The following is a 15,835-nucleotide window of genomic DNA, read 5'->3' on the forward strand; positions in this document are numbered from 1 at the left end:
ACGCCAACCCCGGTGTAACACAGAGACCTTTTTCTGCTTTATGGTGAATACAACTGCAGTGAGATCAATGTGGGAACACATATTTTATCCTGAAGTAGACGAGCGTCCCCCAGTGGCAGAGCTTCATAAAGATTATGTTACTTCATTCAGAGTGCTTGTAAACCCACAGACTTCTATAGAAAAAACATCACACAAGCTAACAACCCACTACAAGGACCTAATAGTGTAGCCTGTAGAATATGTGTTTTGTAGTGGCTAGAACTGAATATGTGACACAGATACACAATATATTGTGAGTTTGTCTGTTATCTTGTTAATATTTTGTTTTAGTTTCAGCTATTCAGACTGTCTTGCATCTCTCACCCCTCCCTAATATGCAGGACCGATGCTATTTGTGTCTGATGGGGGCTCTCCAGTTAGACCTGGGAGGAGCTCCAGCTGGCCCAGCAGGCACAGGCAAAACAGAGACCACCAAGGACTTGGCTAAGGCCCTGGCCATACAGTGTGTGGTCTTCAACTGTTCTGATGGACTTGACTACAAGGTCTATAACCCACATCTGAACATTTGTGTGCTCCTTTATTACACTTTGTGTTACTTTTGTTTGCTCGTTTGTCCACTCACTTCTTCATTATTCACTTACATGTCATTCAGCACATATTCTGCTATTGTTACCAATAACTTTCACAGACACTGCATGTGTTCTCCTCAATGGAAGTAGCTCTGGAATGTTCTCTGTCACTCTGTTCATACTAAGTGATGCCATTAGATGGCACTGTTGCTAAAGCAGTCAGGCTTTAGCAATTTTGGCAGTTAAAGGACAGACATAGTACAAGACACTGTCCAGAGCCTTTAGTATAGTTGGATGCTACTAAAATGTTGCCTGATGCCAGATTTGGTCCTTTCCACTATGTTGTCCAAGCAGTCTCTCTGTAAGTTTTGCCTGCCCCATAAGTAACGTATTGATTACATCAACAATCTATCACAAGGTGGTTTCTGTGATCCCAATGTTAGCAAAAGGGATGACTCATCAAAAGTAAAAAAACACAGGATTGGAACCTGCTGTCACTCCCACGTTGAGGGTCAGATCTTTTGATATAAGTTATTCATTGTTTCTGTTTGTTTACAGTTTGCTTACATTAGTTAGTTTTCATTAAATTTGTTCAGGTGACAAATAAACACAGTTTATATTTTATCTATAAGTTGTAAGTAATATTATATATAAGGACTTACCAGTATTTTATAAGCCTTTAAACTTGAGAGAAAGTGTACTTTTAAATGTAATGTTTATAAGTATTTTGTCCTGGAGTCAGTACAGCTGAGAGCACACTGATAAGACAGCTGGAAAGCCACCCTCTCTACGTCTGCTGTCGTTAATTATTGGTAGCAGACACCTGTGTGTTAGAGTCGAACAGGGCTTTGATTCAGCCAGGCTGGGATCACAGCACTCTGTGGTTTTATGAGTAATTCTTTGTTCAGCTCTGCTCCACTGTGGCTAAGCAACATTTTACCGGAGCATTTAATTCCACTGTCCCTCCCACAGGGTTATTAATAACTTTGAACAGTGTTTTTTGTGTCGTCTGTGGAAAAGGTGCAAGCAAACATGACATCACACAAGTATAATGACTCACTGATACCAGCTAAACATATACATTATGTTCACTAGCAGACATGGCTGTCTTGTGCTCAGAAAGATTAGTATTAAAGCCAAAAACACGATCTCTTTTACTTTTTTATGTTTAGATTATTAGTTATTTCACAGGAATTTTAAATAGGTTTGGACTTTGACTACATCTTTTTTTTCCCTCTCTCTCGCTCATATTCTTTTTCCATAAGACATGCCAATGTCTAAGGCAGAGTGAGGAGTTTGCCATAGACAAATGGAGTCAAGATTATACATGTAACCATGAATTACACTGACTGTCTCACATGGTCTCAATGTTGCCACTTTATGAAACAATACTCAAAAATATATCTAGAAATGACAACCCAAACCTTAATATATCTTTCTCTCATTTTTAATCAGTGACACTTCTCTCTTCCAGATGATGGGGCGCTTCTTTAGCGGGCTTGCTCAGTCGGGTGCTTGGTGTTGTTTTGACGAATTTAACCGAATCGACATTGAAGTGTTGTCTGTCATCGCTCAGCAGCTCATAACCATACGCAATGCAAAAGCTGCAAAGGTACACACACACACACACACACACACACACACACACACACACACACACACTCACCACTTTTGCATTGTTCACAAGGCACTACCTTAAGATTCTAAGTAACATCAAGTGATGAGCCTTACACATCTCAAAAGTCAATCACTTGATGATAAGACTCTGATTGTCTGCTATCAGTCACTGGAGAATTATTTTCTATCTTCACATCTTTTCTAAATGTACGTAATCTATTGACAACACCATTTTGACAACACCTGTAATCTATTGACAACACCTGGAATTCATTGCCATTCATCTAGATGGATGGCAATGAATTCCATGGGACATCACACAATACATTAACTTTTATGTTGCATTTTATGACACAACGCTCACATCTTGACCAAATGCAATATGCTACAAGTTCAATTGAATACCAGCCTCTAATCCACTGTAGCATTACTGTGTTTTCCATAGAGGAGATACAGAAGGACCATTAGGTTAGGAGCCAGAACAGATTACATAAATTAGAAATTAATTAGCACCATAAGTCACTGCCACACACAGACATAAAGAGCATATCACTCATCTCTGTGTTATGCAGCTACCAAGGTTTCGATTTGAGGGCCAGGAGATCAAGCTCGTAATGACGTGTGCTGCATTCATCACCATGAACCCCGGTTACGCTGGAAGAACAGAGCTTCCTGACAACCTTAAAGCTCTCTTTCGACCCATAGCCATGATGGTGCCGAACTACGCACTTATTGCTGAGGTAACAGACTGTGTGTGTGCGTTGTTGTATATACTTGCTTATTTTCTCAACATAACAATTTGTCATTCCCCTGTTTCTTTTCCACTCTCCAGGTGATTTTATACTCAGAGGGATTTGAGTCCAGTAAGACCCTCGCGAGGAAAATGACCCAGATGTACAAGCTGTGCTCTGAGCAGCTGTCCCAGCAGGACCACTACGACTTTGGCATGAGAGCCGTCAAGTCTGTCCTGGTCATGGCTGGGTCAGAGTCATCACACTCATGCATACTCTGACATACACTGGCATAAATGCACTCAGTATATTTTGGCATCCATGCACAGAATGTGCTGTGAGAGATGGTTAAATGGCTGTGTTTCCAGTCAGCACACATTCACAGTCCATTACAGAGATAGTCATCGTCAGGGAGTTAGATGGTCGTCCTTTGTGCTGAGCTGTCACATACCTAGAAAATATTTTAATCCAATGTAAAAGCATTTAAAAAATCCAATACTGTATATGGAGGGTAAGAGCCTCTGACTGTTAAAATGACCCCATTCTTTCTTGCTGTGACTACGGTTGATAAAAGAAAGTAAGCACTTATTCAGTGAGACACTGGTTTCACTGTGTGTCACCTGTGTGAAATGTCTTCACTCATTCAAATGGATATCATACCTCAGGTGAAAGAGTGTTCGGACACATGAAGAGCAACATTAGGCAGAAAAAAAAGAAAGACTTGGAGAGACAGCACTGTTGTTCCTGGTGTGCGTGGGTGCATAAATAGATTTGAATGGATGTTCTTGACCATATGTAGTGAAATTCATGCTTTCGCCTGTTGGTTATTTGCTGAAGCTCAGGGAACTGATGTAATTGGCTTGTGATTCATTGTCTGTCTTTGCCTCGATATTACTCCTCTGAGTCTGCTCGTTCCACACTAAACACACATTCATTATCTCCCTCTCTAATGTTTTTTGCTTTGTTTTTATAATTAAGTGGAGCCAGCCTGTTGTGGAGATCAGGTTGTGTAATATTGAATTATCAGCTCATGGCGGCTGCTTATCTCTATTACATCTGTATTTGTAATGAGTCTGTTTTTCCACTAATTAATTTACCCATTCTAACATTGCTTTTCCTATATTGTGGTACATGGTCATCGAGTATTATTGAATTTCTTTCTTTTTTTACATTTGAATGCATTTTTTAAAAAAACTGACCAGTTAATTGATGCAGTTGATAAAAGTGAACGTTAAAAAAAAAAAAAGAAAAAAAGAAAAGAGGATTGTTGCAATGTGACCAACAGGTTTCTCCAAGCTTCAGGACTGCTACAAATGAAATATATATGAGCGCGTCATATTAGATTATTATAAAATGTCTTATATAAGGATTTCTAATCTGGCAATGGCTCTTTGACAAATACCCTACTTTGAAGAAAATGCTTCATGTGTGTAATTTCTAACGCTTTTTTTTTTCCATTTTGTGTGTGTGTGCGTGTGTGTCTGTGTGTGTTCTTAGGTCTCTAAAGCGAGATAACCCCCACCTCAGTGAGGATGTGGTCCTTATCAGAGCTCTCAGGGATTCTAACCTGCCAAAGTTCCTTGTTGATGATGCTGTGCTCTTTGGGTAAGCCTACCAGACATTTTGGTCAGGAAGCACATGTTACATCTGGTGTGCAGATACTAAAAAATAACAGGACATTAGAATATGACACCACACCGCCAACACAAGTTTCAGTGAGGAACGGTTTGTTGTGTATTTTATGTTTTTACATGTGCAAACAATTCTTTTCTATTGTGTGTGTGTGTGTGTGTGTGTGTGTGTGTGTGTGTGTATTATGCTAATGCTCTGCAGTGGTATCCTGTCAGACCTCTTTCCTGGTGTGTGCATTCCCGAGCACGACTACGGTGTGCTGCACTCCACCATCCTGGAGTCTCTGGTTAAGCGAAATCTGCAGCCTCTGGCTAGCATGACCAAGAAGGTACGTTGGGGGAAAATGATATTACTTTTTTTTTTTTTTGACTTATTTCTTTATGAATATGTTACCTCTGTAAAACACTTCGCCCTCAATACATACACCACATTTTAAAAGATAAGGCTGGTATTATTCGTCATTTTTCTTAGCGTCAACAAATCTCGTAAAAAGTACATTCTGACTAACTTACCCTGCCCATGGCTCTCATCCCCAAGCCCATTCACTCCCACTGAAGACATGATTTTTTTGAAGCAGGTCAGAAATATGTTTCTTTTTTTCAATAAACTAACTGATTTCCTAAAACATCTGGACACAGTTGACTAGAGTTAATAGAGATAATTGTGCGTCAATGGGAAACTATTTTCAGCCGCACATTAATACACATTTATGCATTAGTTGTTCATAGAATCAGTTAAATGTTGTTTTTGTATTTTCATCAAATTTGGTGAACAGTAATAAAGTGTAGAAGGTTGGCGGCCTTATCTTTTAAAGCACTGAATCACCCAAATTACCCCAAAACTCTTTTTCTCTTACTCTATCTCTGGTGGTATCTAGCCCTGCAGACATTTTAGTTTTACTTGCTCAGGTTTTGACATATCTGCCTCTGAGATTTCTGCCGCCTACACAATATAATGGAGGTGAATAGAATTTAGATGCCTTGTGTTTGTTTCACTCTGATGTAGTAGTGAACTTGGTTTGTTTTGTAGAAGGAGTCTCGTCAAAACATGCCCTCATTCCCCTCCTTTCCACTTCTTTTTATACAACCAGGTGATCCAGCTGTATGAGACCATGTTAGTGCGCCATGGTGTCATGTTGGTAGGGCCTACAGGTGGAGGTAAGACCACTGTCTACACCATCCTGGCAGACACACTGGAGGCCCTTCATTGCACAGGGCACAAAGCTAACAACCCCTTCTACCAACCTGTCAAGACCTATGTTCTCAACCCAAAATCTGTCACAATGGGAGAGCTCTACGGAGAGGTACTGTAGACAAGAGAATACATGATGCAGCTTCTTAGCTACCCTCTCTACTCCTGTTTATTTACTTTATTAACCTCAACCTTCAGGTTAACACATTAACACTGGAGTGGCGTGACGGACTGATGGCGCTGAGCGTCCGGGATGCAGTCAGTGACACCAGTGACCACCACAAGTGGGTGATCTGCGATGGGCCAGTTGACGCCCTGTGGATTGAGAACATGAACACGGTGCTGGACGACAACAAGATGCTCTGTCTGGCTAACAGCGAGCGAATCAAACTTACTCCATCCATACATATGGTGTTTGAGGTGAGAGCTGAGCACTGTGAGGGTAGAGTTTAATATTTTGTCCTGACTAAGAATTTGTTGCTCTCTGCTTTAGTGCATACTTACGTGGTTCCACAGATTTTGTGCTTCTAGATCAGCTTATTTACACTTCATTAACTGTGTTTTCAGGTCCAGGACTTGGCTGTAGCATCTCCAGCCACAGTCAGCCGCTGTGGGATGGTATATATTGACCCAGATGAGCTCAAGTGGATGCCCTATGTCCAGACATGGATAAGTGGATTAGGAGCCAAGGTTGTACATACTGTATCTCTGTCATCCCCAGATCTTTTAGAATCATACTTCAAATTGCAAAACAACTTTTGAAAGTGCCTAAAGGCATGTTGATAGTGACCATTATGCTTTCAAAACGAGGAATACACTTGAATTCGAATATACTCCTTCAAAATGCTTAATTTTCATCATTATCTGATGTTCATGTAGCCTAAACCAAAAATCTTTTGATATTTAGATGAAATGATCTCATTGTAGTCCTTGTTTATTGTCTTCTGGCGTTGAAACCAGCAGTCATTGAAGAATCCTGAACAAAAGATAAAAACAAAGTCAATATGAACAGCTTTGAACAGTGACTTTATTTTTCATTTGCATTTTCAAGTGCATTTATAGCAACAATTTAAACATAATGATAAAGACCTCTGGCATTAACTGTGTTTCATCTGTAGCGTGGTCTTACGGGGTCAGTGTTAGTACATACAATATAAGTTACATTCATTGTAATCAGGTCTTCTCTCAGGTCATAGGTCTGCACCCTTGATCACAGTCCATTGCAGAGACAGTTATCATTCAAACATCAAATACACTTTATGCTCTTACTGTATATCTCTTATCATCTCATCATCCTTCATCTTCCATCTGTCCATCGTCGCTTTTCTGTTCTGTCTGTGTGAAACTGCGGCTGTGTGTTCTTGACAGTTTGTGCTCTGGAACATGATTGGAAATGTGCCTTTTCATGCATTACAAGCAGGGGAACTTCAGCATCAGCATGAACACTGATGAGAGCACATCACATCAAAGTTTACAGTTTGCAACATTAGCCCTGAGCTGCTCAGGGTGACTGAGCACCACAATGAGAGCGGGTCATCCCTCCCCTCACCTTTTACCTCTCCCTCTCTTGCTGTGTACATCTCTGTCAGTGTCTACTTAAGTGACATTTTTCTGTTTGTTGACAGTGCATTTGTGTGTTGCTTTTTTTTACCTTTTGCACAGAGCCAGGTGTCCCCCTCTTTTATGCTATATTAAGCCAAAATTTAGTGCACTTTATCAATGTTGTCATGTAACACTTGGCAAGAAAGTGAATGAATGCTTTTCTGAAAATGTTGAACTATGTAACTCGAACTATGTCAATCTATTTTGCTTCAGTGATTATGTGTCTTTAAAGTGACATCATAACCTCACCCCCCTCTGCCTACTTACATCTCTCTATGATTTATTTCTTCCTTCGCTCCATGCTGTGTCTCTAGCTTCCAGACGCAGTGCGGGCATACCTGCTGGAGCTCTTTGAGCAGTATGTGGAGAAGGGCCTTCAGTTCGTGTTGAAGCATTGCACCCAGGCGATTCACCAAGTGGACATCAGCAAAGTCACCACACTCTGTTCCCTGCTGGAGGCACTGCTGCTGAGCAAAGGAGGGCCAGACCTCAAAATGGTACATCAATCACAAGATTTAACTGTCAAGTTGATGGCCAAGGTCAGATGAAGAAAGGCATAACCTTTGCTTAAACCACACTTGACACCAAGAACTTGGTGACTGGACTCCAGAAATACATAAATTGACAAGAGCATATAGTAGGTTATATGTATATTTAATTTTTAACCTTTACCTACAGTTATTTATTAACTAAGTTTCTTCCTCTCTTGTTTTTGTGTGTGTGTTGGTGTCAGGATTCCAAGCATCTCACCAGTGTATTATGTCAGACCTTCATATTTTGCTACCTGTGGGCAGTAGGCGGCAACTTGACCAGTTCTCACTGGGATGTTTTTGACACCTTTGTCAGAGAGCAGTTTGAAGACAACAGCAATGCTAAGGTATATACATATGCACACATCCACACTACATACAAGAATAGATGGACAGGATAGGGGTTTTTTTGCACTATACTGTATATGACACCACGTATGTTTGAAACGCACTGACATACATATAAACATGTCACAGCTGTGTCTCACATGTTCACTGTTGCTGTAAATCTCGTCTCTGCCACTCAAGGCATTTTTCTATCCCTCATCTGTATTACTGAGAGTCAAATGCATTTACCAACGCATTTGCTGATATTGGCATGAAATATGTGAAAAAGCCTGAAGGTTAGCTCATATTATATATTAGATGAAAGTACTCTTGGCACTGGGTATTTCTAGCTGGAGCACAGCTAATCTGAAAGAGGATTCTTTTCTATGATATCAGTTACTTGTGTGAAATGGCATTTTCCTCGATCCTCAGTGCCTTGCCATGTCTCACTACTGTCAGTGGTGAGAATGTGTGTAAGTGTTGTGTGTATGTATGTGTGTGTGTGTGTGTGTGTGTGTGTGTGTATATATATATATGTGTGTGTGTGTGTGTGTGTGTGTGTGTATGGAGGGTGGGAGGGATGGGTTTTATCTGTTTTTCCTTTACAATGTTTTTAACTGTTGTAAAGCACTTTGTGTTGCATTTTATTTGCATGAAAAGTGCTATATAAATAAAGTTTGGTTAAAGTTTGATTTGAAATGAAGATATTAAGAATATTGTACATTTTAGTATTACCTTCAGTGGGTTGCAAGGAACATCAGATAGATCAAATAGGAAGGATGAGCTTTGTGCCAAGGTTAGAAAAGTCAATCGCATACCATTAGCATTATGACTCTGCCATTATATAATGGAGGAATACAATTTTATTTGCAAAGAATGTGGTGCAGAGAAATAGATGAAAGGATGTAGAGGCTGAAATTATGAATCCTTCAGTCTTTGAGGCTAACAGGAAAAGGAAAGTTAATTGTCTTGGCTGGCAGTAGTGGCAGATGAGGGAATGTCTTATTGACAGAGGCAGAACACAGCAGGGTATGGACATGGAGGTGGAGTGAGCATGTTAGTAAAAGATTCACGAAGACTGCACAGTATCATCTGGAACATCCCACATCCCTGTCTGTGCATAAGGAGCTGAAGGTTGTGAATTTTAATGTTATTTATATCAGACAACTGTTGGTGTGTAAGTTTTGGTGTGTTTACTATGAGATTAAGCCAGTGCAGCCAACTCCCACCTGTGAAGCTTGAGGGAGTAAACTGCACATGCAGACATCAGTACCAGCAGGATTCAGGGAAACAAAAATGGCAGACAAATACTGATTCATATGCCACGGGGAAACATCCAAAGTACCACCTAACAGAAAACTACAGTCAACAGCAGAGTAGAATGAGTGTCTTTAATGCCTGATTTAAGGAGGTTTTACAGCTAATTACATACAGTCTAATGTAGGCACTTGTGCATTTTCGTGTTTGTCGATTAATGTGCTTTGATCTGTACCACGCAGCTCCCGAAGTATGGCACCCTGTGGAGTGTGTACATGAACTTTAACCACAAGCGTCTGGAGCCATGGGAGAAGATAATCCCTTCATTTAAATACAACAGGGAGCAACCCTTTTTTGAGATGCTGGTCCCCACCACAGACACTGTCCGCTACGGCTACCTGATGGAGAAGCTGCTATCTGTGCGACGTTCTGTGCTCTTCACTGGCGGCACTGGGGTGGGGAAGGTAAGGATTCATCAATACAGTAGAAACAGTAGCAACACTGTGAAATACTGTACTATAAGGAGCAGCACACTGATTGAATAGAAAGATACAACGCTATGTTGATATGTATTTGCCCACTTGTTTCCCTTTTAAGCCACTAAAGGGGCGTCTGGGTACAGAGAGGAAAACCACTGGCCACAGCTGGCGTGTCACTGAATACTGGCAGTGCCACTGCAAGAGTAGGTTCTTCTGGTTGCTTTTTGCACCTGATAAGCCAGGACCTTTTGCACATGTTAAGCTTGAGACATGCTTTGATGTCTTTGAGTTTGCATAAATTGGGCCCTATCTTACACCTGGCACACAGCGCAAGTGTCATCGCTAGTTTACCTCACGTGTCATAACACTTGTCGTTTTCATGCCCAGCGGCCATGCTGTGTATGTAGCAAATGTACTTGCACCCATCTGTGCGCTCATGGGCACGCTCATCGTAAACAATGTATGGTCAGGTGCATTGTTGGCTGAGCTATATAGGTAATTTAAATAAGGCAGACTGTGTTAATACTACATGCAAACAGGGGAGCACTATAGTGTGATTTAACAGCAAGTAAAGAAAACATAGAACAAGCCCCGATGGAAACACCAGAAAATAAGCTTATTAACTGAACTCGGCAAATACTCTAAATATCACGTCTGTGTGCTTTTAATATTGCATGTGGTTGAGATTTTAAAGGCGTGAATATTAGCTCACATACAATCTATGGACACCCCATTCTTTTCTATCCACACAAGGTTATTTATGCATGTCTCTGCATATTTTAACCCTCACCCTTACCCTCAGCCCCTCTCTTAACCTAAACCTCATTAGATTTGGAGAAGAGATAGCTAGAGATCAGGAGTAACTAAGGGTTAAGAACACACATTAAAAATAATCAATACTGCACCTTCAGGTAATCTTGAAATTACAAGGAATACATTGGCTGCAGAAGAAGCTTTTGAAACTAATGAAACCGTCGATGTTACAGGTCAAACTTGTTAGACAAGAAATAAATGTGTCTGCATTATTGAAGTATTTTTGCGTGTCTGTCCCTCACAGTCAGTGGTGGCCCGGGGCCTTCTTAACAGTATCCAGGAAAAGGCAGGATACCTTCCAGTCTACATCAACTTCTCTGCTCAGACCTCCTCCGCCCGCACGCAGGAGATCATTGAGTCCAAACTGGAGAAAAAGAGGAAGAACATTCTGGGTATTGGATCGCAGTTTGATGACCACATAATCATTAATATGCTGTACTGCAGTGTAGAAAAATCAGTGTAAAAACTGGTTTTGTCATTGATGTAGGCTGTTCATCGAGCCGTCCATTCATCTCTCTGTTTATGCAGTTATCTGTCATTATTCTGCTTTTTCAATCCATCTACAGACAGGTACTATCCATCTGTCAATCAATACACCTGTTAACCTTTTTCCTTTTCCCTCCCTGTAGGTGCTCCTGGTAACAAGAAGTTAGTGGTGTTTGTGGATGACCTGAATATGCCTAAACTGGACACTTACGGCTCTCAGCCCCCTATAGAACTACTGCGTCAATTCCAGGACTTTTCTGGCTTCTATGACAGAAACAAGTTCTTCTGGAAGGAGATCCAGGTATAAATGTATACAGATAAGATGAGCTCTATCGTGATGCTGCAGTTGAGTCATCATTATGTATGTGCTTATACCTGAAATTGGTTGCAAGGAGTTCAGCAGATGGCAGTTACAGTGTCCGACAACATGTGGTCGCCCCTTTTATGAAGCGTTAAACACACAAGATACATCCTGCAGACAGACATGTTCGGAGTTATTGTCGGCCACCATAGACAGAACTTCTCCAGCTGTTTCCTCCTGTTTACAGTCTTTATGCTAAGCTAAGATAAACCATCCAGGAGCTGTACTCAACACACAGAGATGGAAACGATATTGATTTTCTCATCTAACTCGAGGTGAGATGGCAAGCAGCCGCATTTCCCAAAATGCTTGATTGTTTTTCTGTTGAGTTAAAAAGTGTAGATATAGCTATTTAGTTTTTGTTTTTTACGCAGTCAGCATCAACTTCATTTGTTGTAGTTGGACTTTTAATGAAGTTTGTCCATTTATACAAGAAACCCATTCATCTTGTGTGCCTGTGTGTGTTTCTATCTGTATGTGTGTTAATATAGTCAACCCATATTTGTTTTCTGTATCGATAGAAAGTTTCCTACACTTAACTTTACTATACCACTGCACACACACACACACACACACACACACACACACACTCACAAGACTGATTGCACTTCAGATCGCTTGTGAAGTCTTATAGTACAATAGCTGAGTGTGTGTTTGTGTGCAGGTGTGTATGCAGAAAGTTGAAGTTGCACATAAGCAATACATTCAGGATCTTGTATAATAATGCAGTACACCACAGAAAGACAAGGTCATACACATGCAAAAGGCATAAATATACAGCAAGTACATTCCTGCAGAGTTATCAGTTTTTACTGGAGCACAAAGGGTTATATTTCAGGAGCAGGTGTGTGTGTGGTTTCCACCTGGAAACACAATTACACAAACTAACTTTTTTATTCAATATAGATATTTTTTTCCATTCAGCTAATTCATTCTGCCTATGAAGAACTTTTTTTTTCATTTATTTAAGTTTTCGTTGTGGCATATATTAAGTGCAGGATTTACAAAAAAAAAGTCCAAAGTTTAACAGAATCAGTGCAGCACAGGGCGACCAGAGAAGGAGGGACTGTAGTTTACACCCACCTGCCTTTGCAGGCGTTCTGTCTGTATCGTGCTCTGATGCTCCATCCCTCTAGCGCCTGCTCACATGGAGAATCTTATTACCTTCACTGGCAGAGTGTGTCTTATTTGTTTTTCTCAGGAGAAAATAAAACACATATTGCCCTTATGGATTTTTTGAACCAGAAGAAATGCAAATATAGTTACGTAACTATCTATAGCTTTCCAGATGCTGGAACGTCAGACTTCAGAGCAGGAGAAATATTCTTATTGTTTACAGATCAGATTGGATTCAAAGTGTTTTATGTTTAAATGAAATTAGTCTACCTGGTGTCTTGAAATCGAGAATTCAGCTGGGTAAACAGGAGACAAACCAAACTGAAACTCCACTTCATTCTGTGTCATATTTTCATGCATACGGTTTACTAGAAGTCAATTGTTTTACATTGAAAAGCCCCACAAACATTCCCTCTCATCTTTTCATGTCAGGAATTTCATCCAGCTAAATGTTAAACACCTGCTACCCTGCACAATGAAATAATTATTAAGTACTGCTGAAACACTTCATCAACCAATTGATTAGTAGACTGAAAGAAAATTGGTCATCAAAAATTCCAAAAAGTAATTTAATTGGTTTTTCAGACATTCTCTGGTTCTTCTCAAATGTTAGGACGTGCTCATTTTCTATCTTTCCTGTATTTTTGAATTGAGTATATTTATGTTTTGGACTTTTGGAGAAAGCAAACAACATGAAGTAGTCACCTTGGGCATTTTTACAATTTTCTGACTTTTTGTAGAGTAATGAAATAATAAATTGAGGAAAATAATCTTCATCCTTTCTTCCTGTCCAGGAAATGATCATTGCCGCGGCGTGTGCTCCTCCAGGAGGGGGCCGTAATCCGGTGACCCCCCGTTTCATCCGCCACTTCAGCATGCTGTGTCTTCCCACACCCTCGGAACACAGCCTAAAGCAGATCTTCAAAGTGAGGAAACACAGGCACACATATATACACACACATACATGTTCTTAACCGGTCCAGGAACATTATTATGTGGGCAGTACGTGATGTTCCTGTACGTCTCTCTGTGATATCTGACTTTCCCTTTTGCTCTGACTCTCTTTCTCATCTCTCCATTTCTCCTCAGTCCTTAGTTTTAATTTTCTTTAATCACACTTCATCCCCTCTTCATGGCTTTTACGATCTCTTTTTCCTCCCAACCTTCCTCCAGGCCATCCTGAATGGTTTCTTGAGTGAGTTTGCCCAGGCGGTGAAGGACTGTGCTGGTCAGATTGTGGATGCTGCTGTAGAGATTTATGACCGCTTGAGTGTAGATCTGCTACCCACTCCAGCAAAGTCCCACTATGTCTTCAATCTCCGGGACCTCTCCAAGTGTGTCCAAGGTGAGACATGAGCACTTATGGGATTTGACCCGATTGGCGGGTTGGTTTATGGGTCACACGTGACTGCAGCCTTAAAGATGCATTTTAATGTGAAGTATGGACAAGCGTGAGTTGCTCAGGCATACAGCATGTACACTGTCTCTTTGCTGAAAGAGACTGGCAGATACAGAGAGGGTCTAAATCCTGGCACCTTCACAGCACGGGGCACAGCTATGATGAATCTCTTCAAGTCACATCACCAGCTTTTATAGGCTGTGTCTCAGCCAAATGCTCCAAAATCGTCTGCGCCCCTACCCCCTCTGCCTCCTTCACCCTGTCCCTCCCTCCCTCCCTCCCTTCCCTTACCCAGCAGGCGTCATTACAGCACATAGATGAACTCAAGTGATTTCTGCAACTGCTTTCTATAGACTACTTGTTCAACATCGCTAGAGTGCATCACTCAAACACACAGTTCCCTTCAGCAATACATTATGTTGGTGAGGGGTAATAAACTGACACCCACTCTTCCCATTTTTTTATATCACTGTCATCTCGTGGCCTCCTTCTACACAGCGTCTTCTTCTTGTTTTCTTTCATATTTAACATTAGTAGGTAACTTTATTTGGCTCTGATTTAGGCTTCTTGCCTTGGTCTTATCTTTTTCTTGTGCTTTTTTGTTTTTGTTTCTCATTCTTTTGCTCCTACGTATTCTTCAAATTTCAAATCAAATCATATAGCACTTTTCATACATGATAAAATGCAACATTAAGTGCTTTACAACAGTTAAAAAACATTATAAAGGAAAACATAAAAACAGAGAAAACCCATCCCTCCCACCGTCTGTATGTACATATGCACACCCACAACTACACATACACACACACACACACACACACACAGTAGTGTGACATGGCAAGGCACTGAGGATCGAGGAAAAACGGCACCGTCCACACTGAGAGGAGTCATCACAGACTATGACCACAGGGGGCACCGGCACCCCCCCGAGGAAAACACTGGAGTTAAAAGTAAAAGGCATGATATAAGATAACTAAAATGAATTAAACAGTTAAAGGAAGAAAATTACATAAGATAATAAATAAAGTAGATTAAATAGGATAGAATACTACAAAATATAAAACAGCAAAATAAAAGGCATAAGAACATAAGAAGAATTTAAAGGTCAGTTAAAAGCCTGTTTAAAAAGGTGTGTCTTTAACCTTCTTTTAAAAAAAATCAACAGTCTCTGAGGTCCTGAGGCTCTCCAGCAGGCTGGGCCACAGGTGTGGGGCATAGTGGCTAAATGCCGCCTCACAGTGGGTTTTAGCTCTGGCCTTTGGTATGGATAAAAGGCCGGTGCCGGAGGACCTCAGGGTGCACGAGGGTTGATTCGGTAAAAGAAGGTCAGATAAGTAAGAGGGCGCAAGGCTGTTAAGACATTTAAAAACTAGTAAAAGAACCTAAAAATCGATCCTGAGGCGGACAGGGAGCCAATGCAGCGACTCTAAAACAGGTGTAATGTGGGCATTAAGATACAATAGATTAAGATAAAAAAAAAAAAATAACAACTCTCCTTCCCATACTTCTTGCCCTCTCTTGATGTCCAGGTATACTGCAGTGTGAGCCGAGCCAAGTGAGAGACAAGAACCAGATCTTCCGTCTCTTCTGCCACGAGTGTCAGCGGGTGTTCCATGACCGACTCATCAACAGCCAAGATAAGACCTATTTCAACACCATCGTCTGTGAGATGGCCAGTAAGAACTTGGTCACAAAGACCGTCCCGATGGCTCACTTTACTGAATG

General features: G+C 40.8%; 1 protein-coding gene across 1 annotated transcript in view; it reads left to right on the forward strand.

Moving 5' to 3' along the window:
- dnah6 (dynein, axonemal, heavy chain 6) overlaps positions 1 to 15,835 on the forward strand; it is a 60,729-nt gene that overhangs the window by 17,408 nt on the left and 27,486 nt on the right. Inside the window, exons 30-46 of the mRNA XM_076728205.1 lie at positions 381 to 542; positions 2,044 to 2,181; positions 2,759 to 2,926; positions 3,019 to 3,167; positions 4,415 to 4,522; positions 4,751 to 4,877; positions 5,640 to 5,852; positions 5,939 to 6,160; positions 6,308 to 6,430; positions 7,657 to 7,839; positions 8,076 to 8,219; positions 9,699 to 9,920; positions 10,993 to 11,140; positions 11,378 to 11,535; positions 13,506 to 13,637; positions 13,885 to 14,056; positions 15,640 to 15,786. Coding sequence (XP_076584320.1) covers positions 381 to 542; positions 2,044 to 2,181; positions 2,759 to 2,926; positions 3,019 to 3,167; positions 4,415 to 4,522; positions 4,751 to 4,877; positions 5,640 to 5,852; positions 5,939 to 6,160; positions 6,308 to 6,430; positions 7,657 to 7,839; positions 8,076 to 8,219; positions 9,699 to 9,920; positions 10,993 to 11,140; positions 11,378 to 11,535; positions 13,506 to 13,637; positions 13,885 to 14,056; positions 15,640 to 15,786 — 2,716 coding nt within the window. The remainder of the gene's footprint in view (positions 1 to 380; positions 543 to 2,043; positions 2,182 to 2,758; positions 2,927 to 3,018; positions 3,168 to 4,414; positions 4,523 to 4,750; positions 4,878 to 5,639; positions 5,853 to 5,938; positions 6,161 to 6,307; positions 6,431 to 7,656; positions 7,840 to 8,075; positions 8,220 to 9,698; positions 9,921 to 10,992; positions 11,141 to 11,377; positions 11,536 to 13,505; positions 13,638 to 13,884; positions 14,057 to 15,639; positions 15,787 to 15,835) is intronic.

The sequence above is a fragment of the Chaetodon auriga genome, chromosome 4, assembly GCF_051107435.1.
Source record: "Chaetodon auriga isolate fChaAug3 chromosome 4, fChaAug3.hap1, whole genome shotgun sequence".
NCBI lineage: Eukaryota > Metazoa > Chordata > Actinopteri > Chaetodontiformes > Chaetodontidae > Chaetodon > Chaetodon auriga.